We start from the raw sequence: 12,832 nt of genomic DNA on the forward strand, positions 1-12,832 counted from the left end.
GTGGGTGGGACCAGAGGGTACATGTAAATGCAGACAAAGGTTTGTTTTGGGGATGAAGGTAGAGCTTCGTCAGGGGAAGCTGAAGAAGGTCATACATCAGGAGCAGCCCAGGAGTTAGCCTGTCTGTCCCCTTTCCACAGCAACAGGTGAGAAGAAGGAAGGCTGGTCGTGGGAATCCTACCTAGAGGAGCAGAAGGCCATTACTGCCCCAGTCAGCCTCTTCCAGGACGTGAGTTGGACAATTTCCCCCTAGGAAGAGCTTGTCTTCCCAGTCCAGGGACACACCACCAAACTTAGGCCTTCTGGCGTTTTCTGTGTCAGGCATGCCTCAGTGGACTGGCAGAATGGAAAGGGAGAGACTGTTTAGGGGCCCAGAGTGGAAAAGGGCCCGCCATAAGGGGCTGGCAGGGTGGGAAGAAATAGAGAGGTGGAAGCTAGGCTCACCCATCACTGGGCCTGCAGACTTTTGAGTTCTGGTGACTTCTACTCGATTCAGCATTGATCTTTCCATGACTTTGGTGAGAGGGAGCCCTTGGTGAGTCCAGCCCTGACTCACCCACATTTTTCAAGGGACCTGGGAGATATTCTCTCTCTCTCTAGATCCCTGAAGTAACGATCCCCAAATAAGTTGCCCCTTTGGAAATACCAGGCGGGTGGGGCCTAAAGGCAGCTCCTTCACCCCAAGCCCACTAGGCAAGGATAAGGCTGGATGGAAGCTGGGTCCTCTCCACTCTGTGCGTTGACAGTCCCAGGCAGTCACTCACAACAAGAATGGCTTCAAACTGGGCATGAAGTTGGAAGGCATTGACCCTCAACACCCGTCCATGTACTTCATCCTCACTGTGGCTGAGGTGAGCTGGGGTTTGGTACCACCTTTCTGATGATGTCTCTCAGTGTAGATTGATGGATCTTGCTGGGGACATAGAAGGAAACACCTCCCTCCCCTCAGAGCACACACAATCTAGCAGGGGATTAAGTTGGAATACACAGAAAGCTTAAAAGAAAAAAACCACATGGAGTGCCATGGGTCAGTCCTATTACTGGATGAACGTATACTGTCCACTCTGCGAAAGCTTGAGGAGATCCCGAGGGCCAGGGATGTTGGCGTGAGTCAAACAAGGTCCTTGTCCTCTAGGAGCTCACAGTTGTCTGGGGAATCAGCCAAATAAACATATCAGTGACATGCCATGGGGGTGGCAGCAGACTTGGGCTGGGAGGCACAGCTGGATCAGATCTGTCTGAGGAGCAGGAAAAGCATAGAGGAAGGGCCTCCTTTGCAGAGTCTTGAGAGAGAAGTTGTGAATAAGGAGGGAGCTCCAGGCAGAAGGAGCAAAGTGGGCAAAAGCCCTGGGGCATGGAACAGACTGCTACCCTCAAGGAATTGCTATTAGCTCAGCAAGAGTGGAAGCAGAGTGTGAGTGGGGAGCAGTGAGAGAAGGTAGCAGAGGGAACAGTCATCAGGAGCCTTCAGCAGTCCTGAGCCTTGGTGGCTGCCCTCAGAATTCTGTCCAGGGCTCAAAAGGGTAGGAGACTCTCATAGGGTCCACCTCCCTTGTATCCAGAACTCAGGGCTCATGAGTACACAAATTGTCCTCACTGCAGAATAGGACAGGATGGGGTACACCTGGGAGGAAAGAAAGGTGGGGTTGGGGAACCTGCTAGCATTAGAGCTTCTGAGACCACCAGACTGGGCCAGGAGAGGTGAGGGAGATGGGGAGTGGGGCATCTCCTGACATTGGAGTCCCTGATTCCCCTCATGGGGCCAGGTATGTGGCTATCGCCTACGCCTGCACTTTGATGGGTATTCTGAGTGCCATGACTTCTGGGTCAATGCCAACTGCCCTGACATTCACCCTGCTGGCTGGTTTGAGAAGACGGGGCACAAGCTGCAGCCTCCCAAAGGTAAGGCCTAGCTGGGTTGGTCACAGTGAGGCAGTGAGTCCTCAGACCCTTTGCTTCTTCCCCTTGGGTCCCCTGGCTTCCAACTCGTTTGTTTTCTGACCCTGTACGCTGTTCCAAAGTCAGCCTCTCTTCATCGCATCCTGATGACTCTACCCTGGGACCAAGTTGACCAGGAGCCCTAGGACTTCCGCTTTGCACTTGCCGTTTGAGTGTCCGCTCAAGTCGTGTCCTGCTTCAGTAGAGGGGGATCCCTGGGCAAGTTCTTGAGGGCTGGGGGAGGGTGGTCCTCAGGCATGCCTGATTCTGCTGCTTCACTGTGGGGTGCCCTCGCCGTGGCCCAGACTCTGCACGGCGCTCTGTTCATCCCCCTTGAGGGGCCTAGGTTACAAGGAGGAGGAATTCAGCTGGAGCCAGTACCTGCGCAGCACAAGAGCTCAGGCTGCCCCCAAGCACCTGTTTGTGAGCCAGAGCCACGTGAGTGCCCCTGAGTGAGAGTGGATGTCACCCCCAAGTCCCAGAGTCACTGCAGCTGGCCCAGGGTATCTGACTCATCAGAAGGAAGTTAATCTACTGGTTCTTTCAGCTTTGTTCTGATCTCTCATATTAGATGGGGAGGGGCACAGCTGGGCAGGGTCCAGGGCCAGGGATGGGAAGCTGGTTATAGGTTTTTCCCGACTTCCTTCCCTCCTTTGCTACTGCAGATATCCTGTCCTCACATCCCCTTGGAGCCCCTGACCCACTACCCTAGTCTGAGCACTGAGATATCATTGCTTATGTATTCTTGCTTTGGTTTGCTCTGCAGTTCTTTGGTGTAAGGTCAATGCCTCTATTCTGGGAGCTTCTTTTTTCTTCCTTTTGCCCAACATTGAGATTCCTCCATTTATTTCCAACAATTCTTCCCTTGTCCTTTCCTCTGTTCAAGGCAGCTGGCAGCTTATCCAGCAGTTAAAGTATCTCACATAATCCCAACCAAAAGGCCTAGGATATATAGGGAGCCCCTATTAAAAATATTATACTGGGTCGGGCACGGTGGCTCATGCCCGTAATCCCAGCACTTTGGGAGACTGAGGCAGGTGGATCACCTGAGGTCAGGAGTTCAACACCAGCCTGGCCAACATGGTGAAACCCCGTCTCTACTAAAAATAGAAAAAATGAGCTGGGCATGGTGTTGGGCATCTGTAATCCCAGCTACTCAGGAGGCTGAGGCAGGAGAATCGCTTGAACCTGGGAGGCGGAAGTTGCAGTGAGCCAAGATCGCGCCATTGCTCTCCGGTCTCAGCAACAAGTACGAAACTCCATCTCAAAAAAGAAAAGTGTATGTTTGTGTATATATATATATATATAGCATACTGGCTGGGTGCGGTGGCTCACACCTGTAATTCCAGTACTTTGGGAGGCTGAGGCGGGAGGATCACTTGAGCCTAGGAGTTTGAGACCAGCGCAGGCAACATAGTGAGACCCTATCTATATAAAAAATGTCATTAAATTAGCTGGGCATGGTGGCACGTGCCTGTAGTCCTAGCTACTACAGTAGCTAGCTGAGGTGGGAGGATTGTTTGAGCCCAGGAATTCAAGGCTACAGCAAGCTGTGATTGTACCACTGCACCCCAGCCTGGGCAACAGAGTGAGACCCTGTGTCTAAAAAAAAACAACCATATTGCATGTCTAGAGTCCCCATGGGCCCGGGCCTCCACCATGCTCTTCAGGCAGAGACAGTTACTCCCCCACCCCAGTCCAGCCCCAGAGTTCATACTTGCAAGTTCCCAGGTGACAGGTGGGGTCCCATCTGCTGTTGTGACAACAAATGCCGACTTCTAATCCAAACTGTTTAAATAGTGGCCCCACCATTGACTAGCATTGTGTTCTGGGCCAAGTGATTTAACTTCTTAAATGGGAATAGGGTTGTTGTAAAGGTCCAGGGAGGTGATGTCTTTTGAAGCTTACATGGCAGGTACTCAGTTTATACTGGTTCCCCGCCTGCCTCTGTGCCATAGATGTCCACTGTTTCTTCCCGGTCACCCCACTATTGCCACAACTGCCTCAGGACAGGCTGGAAGGGATTGTCTGGGTAGGGAAGATTTATACTTGATTCGCCAGGTTCTTTGGGCGAATGCATAGCCTCCTTCCAGGCACTTACCTTCTGGCACAAGCCAGGCCTCTGAGTGCACCTTGGAGACCAGAGGTTCCTGAGTGCCTCAGGGCTCAGGTTATAATTCTGCCCTGGAGGGCCCTCTTTCCCAGCTTATTTCTCCTTCCTTTCTCACTGCCCACACCGCAGGCTTTCCTAGAGAACCTATTCCTTTGTTTGCCAGTGGGCTCGGGGCTGGTGCTAGCCAGCTTGGCCCTGGCCATGGCAGCCCCTCTTTTTCCCCTAGAGTCCCCCACCCCTGGGCTTCCAGGTGGGCATGAAGCTGGAGGCTGTTGACCGCATGAACCCCTCCCTTGTCTGCGTGGCCAGTGTGACCGATGTGGTGGACAGCCGCTTCCTGGTGCACTTCGACAACTGGGATGATACTTATGACTACTGGTAGTGGGAGGGCCCAGACGTGGTCTCAGGGGGCAAGGGGATGGCAGGGGGCAACTGCTTTCATATCTCAGGTACCATGTAGCCCCACTCAGTCCAGTTCTGACATTCAGATCTTCCTCAGGTTGGAAGATAATTGAATTGAGTTTTATCATAAGAAATATAGCTCCATATTAAATGTTTCATCTAAAAATACCATGGTTAAGATGAGCAAACCCCTATGATTCATGATTTTCCCTTAGATATCGTGGTGATGGTAGAGTTTGTCATTCATGTTGCAATTTTCTAACTTTGTCATTGCCATCTGTCTCCCTCTCACTAAGAAGTAGATGAGGGTGGGCCCTGAGCCATGCTGTCAGAGGGTGGCAGGCTCAGGGCCTCAAGTTGCTCTTGGGACAGTGACGTGTTCTTGGATTTCAGGTGTGATCCCAGCAGCCCCTACATCCACCCAGTGGGCTGGTGCCAGAAGCAAGGAAAGCCCCTCACCCCTCCACAAGGTGACCCTGCAGCCTGAGCACGTCCCCTTTCCTAAGCCTGGCTCTGCTTCCCTCCACTGACCGCCTACCAGTAGTGCCTCTGTAGCTGGCTCTCTAGGGTCAGGGTGAGAGAACAGACGTGTCCTGAAGCCTCAGCTTCTTGGCCTGGGAGTTGAGAACCCTTTGATTTTAGGAGACTCCTGTCAAACCCTGACTCCACCGGGGTTTAGGGGAAGAAAGTTACATGACCATCTCAGCAAGGAAGCGGGGAATCAGAAGTAAAATGAGTCCTTCCTCCTGGAAGTATTGCATTGGCCCAAATACAATAGAGATTCAAACGGGTCTGGGGTGGGAGCAACAGGCCAAGAGTGACAGGAGTCAGGGTTCCCAGACAGCCCTGTAAACTATTAGGGTGGTGCTGTGCTTGGTTCTACTAGCACCCATCTGCCTGAGGAGCCCAGTGCAAGGAGCTGGCTGTGGTGATGGTGGGGGAGATTCTACTCCAAGGGCCTCTGTCCCTTCCATGTTCCTGGTTGTGCTTGGGGGCAGAGGGCTTCCCCAGTACACCTGGGTGGCTAGACATTGCTCTCATCCTCTCCTCCAGACTACCCAGACCCTGATAACTTCTGTTGGGAGAAATATCTGGAAGAAACTGGGGCCTCTGCTGTCCCCGCTTGGGCCTTCAAGGTGGTGAGTCAGTGCTCCCTGCCCCCAGAGCTGAGCTCAGAAAGACATGGAGCACTCAGCTAGCCAGGCTGGGGCACTAGTTTTCTCCTTTGGGCAAGCCCCAGTTTCCCCAGGCACAGCATTTGGGCTCCCTCTGTGGGGCCTCAGCTCTGCTGAGCTGGGCCTTGGCCTGAAGGAAGCTGTCCCATCTGCAGCGACCCCCTCACAGCTTCCTGGTCAACATGAAGCTGGAGGCTGTGGACCGCAGGAACCCAGCCCTGATTCGCGTGGCCAGCGTGGAGGATGTGGAGGACCATCGGATAAAGGTGGCTCTGGGACCCTAGGGCTGGGAAGTGGACAGGCCAGTTGGGCAGGAATTCTGTAGACTGCTTAGAGGTCAAGGGCATCATGGCATGAGAGAGATGAAGCCAGAGATCTTGAATCTCATTCTTGCCTCATCTGTGACTTATTTTTGTGGGCTTGGACAAGTCATTTTCCCTCTCTAAGCCTTACATCATCTGTAAAATGGGCCTAATAATCCTCGTCCCACCCGAGGACTGCCAGTGGGAGATGCCAGTAACTTGATGAGTGATGCCCTTGGAAAATGTGGTGGCCAAGACTGATTATTGCAGGGTTGGCCCCTTGATTCTTCCAATCCAGGATCTAGCTTCTGACGGGTCCCAGGGATGGGGAGAGGACCTCCTGGCTGAGCTGGGCTCCGTGAGAAACACCTGACTTCCAAGAGCCTTTCCTCCCCAGATCCACTTTGATGGCTGGAGTCATGGCTATGATTTCTGGATCGACGCTGACCACCCAGACATCCACCCTGCCGGCTGGTGCTCCAAGACAGGACATCCCCTGCAGCCTCCTCTCCGTGTGTACCCCTAGGGCACTCTGATCTTTTCCTTTCCCCCCAGGTTCTGACAGTCCTGTAGTTTGCCTACAGAGCTCTGACAACCCATGCCCAAATATGACACAGAGGGCTCTGACGCCTACCATGAGTTTCGGAATCCCCCATCCACCCCACCCCCGGACTATATGCTACACTAAGCAGCGCTTCTGGCTACCCCAGTTGTCGGGGTTTGGGGTGTTGAGGTGCAAAGGGGCGAGCTCACTTGGTAGCATGTGCTTCAGAGGTGGTCATGCACTCAGGGATTTCTCTCAGCATCTAGCAGAGCCACACTGAGCATGCACTGTGTTTGCTAAGGACATGCTGGCTTCCTAAAGTAAATTCTCATTGTCTGTGTGGCAGGGATTAGAGTTCAGGTCACTGGGCTGCTCAGCCCCATTTTCACCCTTAGGATTCTCCTTCCTTATTTCCCTGCTGCAACTGTGTGTGTCTCACATGGGGTGTTGATCCTTTTTGAATGTTCTCCAAGCATAGGCAGAGCCTTAAAAAAGTTACCAAAGTCTTGGGAATGAAAACAAGAAAAAGAACTGAGAGTAACATGAATCTGCCCGATGTGGCTTCTAAGGTATGGCTTCACCCAACCAACTCTGAGTGGCTCTTCTCCCCTAGAGTTCTCTCAGAGACTGAGGGCATGGTCTACAGGTTTCAGCAAAGTATTAACATATGAGAGCTAAGCCCTCCTTACTCAGAGAGGGGCAGATATCCAGTAACAGAGAATGGTGTCACAACCAACACAGGGCCCTCATCCCTGGGGAGTGGGTTTCTAGTGCTGATCTCCCCAGTGGAAACTGCTCCTTCCTTCCCAGCACTCCCCACCCCTAGGACTCCATGAGGACCCCCCTCCTTTCTGCTCTTCTAGGACCCAGAGAGCCCAGCTCTGCCTCCCTTGGGGGCTGTCCCCCTCTCAGCTATAGGAGCCTGCCCCACACTAGGACATCCAAATACAGCTTTCACCACCGGTGAGTGAAGGTTCCTGCTGAGACCCCCAGGGTTGTTTTGCACCTACTGCATGCAGCCGACTGGGGTCCATCAAGACACTCTCCAGATGGGACCAGGGCTGGAGAGGGCTCAGCAGGGACCAGTGGATTCAACCCAACTTAAGCCTCTTCTTCCCCAGGAAGTGCCCCACTCCTGGTTGCGACGGCTCTGGCCATGTCACAGGCAAGTTCACAGCTCACCATTGCCTCTCAGGCTGCCCGCTGGCTGAGAGGAACCAGAGCCGGCTGAAAGCAGAGCTGTCTGACTCAGAGGCCTCAGCTCGCAAGAAGAACCTCTCAGGCTTCTCCCCAAGGAAGAAGCCTCGCCATCATGGCCGGTATGGAGGCCAGGGAGTCAGGGCCCGGCCTTCCTGGGGGTGTGGGGCCTCGTAGCCTCTCGAACTGGGCCAGACACTGATTCCCTGCCATGGGCCTGGTCCTTCCTTCTCCAGAATTGGACGCCCTCCGAAGTATCGAAAGATTCCGCAGGAAGATTTCCAGAGTAAGTCTGGCTTATCTGCTCCTATGTCCTCCACTTCAGAGTGTTCACAGTGAGTGCTCTGTCATTGGTGGGATGAGACAGATTTCCCAGAGTGGGAGAAGTTAGAAGGAGGGCTGTGCCTCTTCGTTTGAGATACTAAGAGCACAGAGCAGTGGCAAAAGCAATGGAGGGGCTTTGAGTGACTTTGGGTTCCAGTCTCATGTCCCCCATGGCCTTGCTGTGAGTCTGTGGGGAAGGTACAGAGCCTCTTGGGGCCTTTGGTTCTCACCGTGAAGCAGGATGATGCCCCTGCTCTTCTCTGATTCTAGGCTTCCTGGGAAGGAGACTATAGCTATCCCTTTCTACCTGCGTGACCTTAAGCAAGTCCCTTAACATCTTTGAGCTTCAGTTTCCTCACTTGAATAACTGGATAAAACCTGCCTTTCCGTTGTCAATACCTGAAATAACAGTGGTTACTACCACTGCTCACTGAGCATCTACTATGGGCCAGGCAGTCTGCCAGGTGCTTTACACATACTGTGTCTAACTCTCACACGAGTTCTCTAACATGTATATTGTTCTTCTGCAAGAGGAGGAATATGAGTCTCAGAGGATGAAGTCACTTGCCCAGGGTCATTCACCTTGTAAGGGGCAGAGTTGGCATTCCAACTTGGATCTGACCTGACTCCTCCTGCTGCGTGCTGCTGGTATAAGAGACATAAAGCACCTAACCCAAATGTCAGTTCACTTCTCACTCCCCTTGCATTAGCGTGCTTGCTGCCGTAACAAAATACCATTGACTGGGTAGCTTAAACAACAGAAATTTATTTTTCACAGTTCTGGAGGCCAGAAGTCCAAGATCAAGGTGTTGGCAGGCTTGATTTCTTGGCTTGCAGATGGCTGCCTTCTTGCTGTGCTCTCACGTGGTCTTTCTTCTGTGCACAAGCATTCCTGGTGTCTCGTGATGTGTCCAAGTGTCTCTTCTTGTAAGGATACCAATTGAGTTGGATTAGGGCCCATCCTAATGACCTCATTTTAACTTAATCACTCTTTAAAGGCCCTTTCTCCAAATGCAGTCCCATTCTGAGGCACTGGGGGTTAGGGCTTCGGCACATGAATTTTGTGGGGACACATTTCAGCCCATAACATACTTTAAGGGGAGGAGCACAGTGACTGAGCCCTCCCCTGGGTGGTGAATTCATCTTACATCTGCAGCCACTAGTACAGGGCCTGATGCACAGCAGGGCAGTTGAATGGAATGAATGTCGTTTTAAGGCTAAAAGAGACCTTGAGAATCACTTGGTTTAATGCACCTTTGGCAAGACCCAAGCTGTCCCAGTTCTTCAAGAACAGTCTCTGTAATCTGGGCAGTAAATAACATAGTGATGGCCGGGCGCGGTGGCTCAAGCCTGTAATCCCAGCACTTTGGGAGGCCGAGACGGGCGGATCACAAGGTCAGGAGATCGAGACCATCCTGGCTAACATGGTGAAACCCCGTCTCTACTAAAAATACAAAAAACTAGCCGGGCGAGGTGGCGGGCGCCTGTAGTCCCAGCTACTCCGGAGGCTGAGGCAGGAGAATGGCGTGAACCCGGGAGGCGGAGCTTGCAGTGAGCTGAGACCCGGCCACTGCACTCCAGCCTGGGCGACAGAGCGAGACTCCGTCTCAAAAAAAAAAAAAAAAAAAAAAGAAAAAAAAAAAAAAGAAAATGTTATTAAAAAAAAAAAAAAAAACATAGTGATAAAAAGCATAGCCCTGAAGTCAGACTACCTTTTACAGGCTGAGAGATCTTGGGTGGGTGACACAGCCTCTCTGAGCCTCACCTTCCTCATCTGTAAAATGCTGATAATAATTGAACCCATCGTATGATGTGGTGAGAGGCTTAACTGAGATGCTCCATGTGAGGTGCTTAGCACAGCTCCCTGCCAGTATTATTATTCTGAGTCTCTTGCTCACTCCCTCTTGCTGTCATCTCATACTGTTTCCTTTTTTCGGGAACAGAGGCAGTTTCTTCAGTCTCACACCTGAGGGTCTTGGCCAGCGCCTAGACCCTCAGAGTAAGGACTCCTAAGGATCAAACTGCAGTGGGCACTTCTTGTACCCACCTGTGGCACCCACGGTCTGGTCCACTGCAGGACCAAGTTCTGACCACCAGAGGGCACTTGCCTACTGTGTTCACCCCGGAATTAGGCTGTAGAATTTTTGGGAAGCTACATCTTTCCAAGACTGAGACTATGTCCCGGAGCTGGCAAAGAAGGGCTCACCCAGAGCCTTGAGGCACTTCAAGGATAGAGCAGAGGCCATTTCCCAGATCTCACTTCTGCAGGGCACCCCTGCTTTTCTAGCTCTCCTCTCACCCAGAGGAGCCACTGGTCATTCATAGGCTCTGGGGTTTGCTGGTGAACACTTCCATAGGAAGGGCTGCCTGGAGAGGACAGGGCTTGGCTGGGCTTAGTCTTTAGGCCTGGAAGTGTCAACTGCTGAAGGAACCGAGGAGCCATGTCTGAGGAGACATGTCTGACCTGCAGCTGGGTGGTCTGCAGTTAGATAAAACACTAACTGCAGGTGAGCGCTCCTGGCCTGTGCTCTTCCCTGTGCTCTGGGGAAGCAAGATAAGGAGAAAAGCTCCCTACAAACTTGGTGTTGTCTCCCAAACCCCACCCCAGGGTATGAAGGGGACCAGATACAGGGTTTCAAAGAGGGAGTACCTGGTGGACCAGAGGCCAAACCTGTGGCCAGGTGGATAAGGTGCTAGTGGTGGTAGCTGTCATGAGAGATGCTGGGCGTGCCCCAGATGGGCCATAAGAGGAGCTGACTGAGCAGGGAGATGGGGCTGTCTGGTGTATGGGCAGGTATTAGGGTTTTGCTGATGAACAGAGAGAGCAGCAGGAAGGCAGTGGCACAGAAGTGTGGTTGGTAGGGCCGGGGATGGAATCCCCGAGGCTTTGTGGGTGGAAGAGCCAGGCTTAAAGGCAGACACTCAAGGAGAGAGGGCAGGACAATCTATGACCAACAGGGAGGGTCTTTGACAAGAGGGCACTTGGAGGTGCTGCACTAATGAGCATCTGGAATTAGCACCAGGAGAATAAAGAGTCAATGCCCCTGGACCATGGACAGAGGCTGGGAAAACCCCTTGGGAAAGTGGCCACATTGCACAAGGCCAGCCAAGGCTGGTAGCAGTGAGTGGGGCCAGGTTTGTCAAAGCAGCCAGAGGGGGATGAAGTCCAAGTTGGCAAATGCCAGGCCCCACCAAGGAGGAGGCCAAGCTGAGCAGCATGAGTCATCAGCTCAGTACAGCTGCTTGAGGTAGGAGGTTGGGGCCACTGATCCCAGAGGCAGACCAGGAAGCAAAGCCACAGGCAACATGGAGCTGAGGAGTGGGTCAGAGATCACCCTCTAGTGCTGGCGTAGGCAGTAGTGCAGACCGGGCTGGTGGAGGAGGCGGGGGAACTGGAGCTTGAGGCAATGGCAGTGGCCAGAGGGGTGGTCTTCAGCCTCCTCAGGGGGACTGTGATTCTGAAGCAGAATCACCCTAGCTCTGAGAAAGTTGGTCGTAGCCCAAAAGGACCCATGAGAAGAAGAGTAAACAGAGTGGACTTCTGACGTCAAGGCTGAGCTTGTTTGGATGTTAAGGACCCTTTTGATGCATGGCATCTAGAAAATTGTGTCTTTAGAGATGCTGCAGCAGCTCTAAGAGAGTATCCTTGCAGGGCCCAGGGTGGTGCAGCCTCAGAGAGATGGGGTGAGGGTCATTCCAAATAGCTGACCTGAGAGTCTTTGAGAGAGCCACTTTACCAGCAGGAATGAACACTGCATGAGGAGTCAGGAGATATGGCTCACCCTCTTGACTCTACAGGCTGTCAGAAGGGTCCCGGGGTCCTGTCTACTCTGCCAGCCAGTCTCCTGAGTGGTGTGGGTATGCATGGGCTTCGGGAACAGTTTAGCCCTCAGCGTCGGCCTGCCAGCCTCTGCCTCTGCTTTCCAGCACTCACGCCCGATGTCGTGCACCAGTCCCTCTTCATGTCAGCCCTGTCGGCCCACCCTGACCGCTCACTCTCAGTGTGCTGGGAGCAGCACTGCAAGCTCCTGCCAGGAGTAGCGGGCATCTCAGCCTCAACGGTCGCCAAGTGGACCATCGATGAGGTGAGGAGCGAGGGCCCTTCTTTATCCTTGTCTTCCCCTCCTCCTCCCTCTCACCATACCCTGGTGGAAAGGCCCAGGTCAGGTAGAACCTGGTACCACTCCTGGCACTACCTCGTGCTCATCTGTCGGCTGCCCAGTGAGACACTTCCTAATAGGCCCATCGTGGCAGAGGGGGCGGGGGCTGTGCTGCTATTTCAGCCAGAAATCCAACAGGAGAGGCAGACTTCAGTCCCAGGTCTCAGAAGCAAGGGGCCCAACTCGGCACATCTGCCAGCATAGAAACCCTAGGATCCTTTTAGGCTGGGGAGAAAAAGCAGCATTGGCACAGCTCAGAAGCACCTAGGCCGTGGAGGCCAGCCCTCCTACATGCCCAAGCTCTGTCACCTGGTCAACATGTCATCTTTGGTTTCCAAGGTCTTCGGCTTTGTTCAGACCCTGACAGGTTGTGAGGACCAAGCACGCCTCTTCAAAGACGAGGTAAGGTGCAAGTGCAGAGTGGGAGACAGAGCCGGGGTCACTGTGTCCTTAAGACAGCAGGAAGCAGGTGCCCTCACTGGCGCTGCCTCAGCTAGGGAGGGACCCGTGTTGCCCTACCGGGCAAGAATAGTCAGAGTGACCCATGTCTCTGGGAAGAATCTAGTCTGGACTGTGGCCCAGCTTGGGGACCCTGTGTGCTCAGATCATCTTCAGGAAGGAAAAGGCGTCCTGGAGACAGGAGTCCATTCACTCCTCTGCTCTCTACCCACTCATTT

The 12,832-nt window shown here is 53.1% G+C and overlaps 1 protein-coding gene across 34 annotated transcripts in view; it reads left to right on the forward strand.

Moving 5' to 3' along the window:
• L3MBTL1 (L3MBTL histone methyl-lysine binding protein 1) overlaps positions 1-12,832 on the forward strand; it is a 45,430-nt gene that overhangs the window by 21,889 nt on the left and 10,709 nt on the right. For 10 of the 34 annotated variants that reach the window (XM_074005367.1, XM_074005371.1, XM_074005373.1 and 7 more), the window contains 14 exons: positions 141-229; positions 747-851; positions 1,767-1,902; positions 2,285-2,376; positions 4,278-4,429; positions 4,847-4,923; positions 5,507-5,592; positions 5,784-5,894; positions 6,328-6,442; positions 7,338-7,437; positions 7,596-7,793; positions 7,908-7,957; positions 11,923-12,080; positions 12,495-12,557. In XM_074005367.1, coding sequence (XP_073861468.1) covers positions 141-229; positions 747-851; positions 1,767-1,902; positions 2,285-2,376; positions 4,278-4,429; positions 4,847-4,923; positions 5,507-5,592; positions 5,784-5,894; positions 6,328-6,442; positions 7,338-7,437; positions 7,596-7,793; positions 7,908-7,957; positions 11,923-12,080; positions 12,495-12,557 — 1,532 coding nt within the window. Of the gene's footprint in view, positions 1-140; positions 230-685; positions 852-1,766; positions 1,903-2,021; positions 2,916-4,277; positions 4,430-4,846; positions 4,924-5,506; positions 5,593-5,783; positions 5,895-6,228; positions 6,443-6,952; positions 7,044-7,337; positions 7,438-7,595; positions 7,794-7,907; positions 7,958-11,793; positions 12,081-12,379; positions 12,558-12,832 lie in introns of those variants that run through there. The other 24 variants (XM_045362979.2, XM_074005372.1, XM_065523170.2 and 21 more) reach the window with 12 other exon arrangements.

This window comes from Macaca fascicularis, chromosome 10 (genome assembly GCF_037993035.2).
Source record: "Macaca fascicularis isolate 582-1 chromosome 10, T2T-MFA8v1.1".
Taxonomy (NCBI): Eukaryota; Metazoa; Chordata; class Mammalia; order Primates; family Cercopithecidae; genus Macaca; species Macaca fascicularis.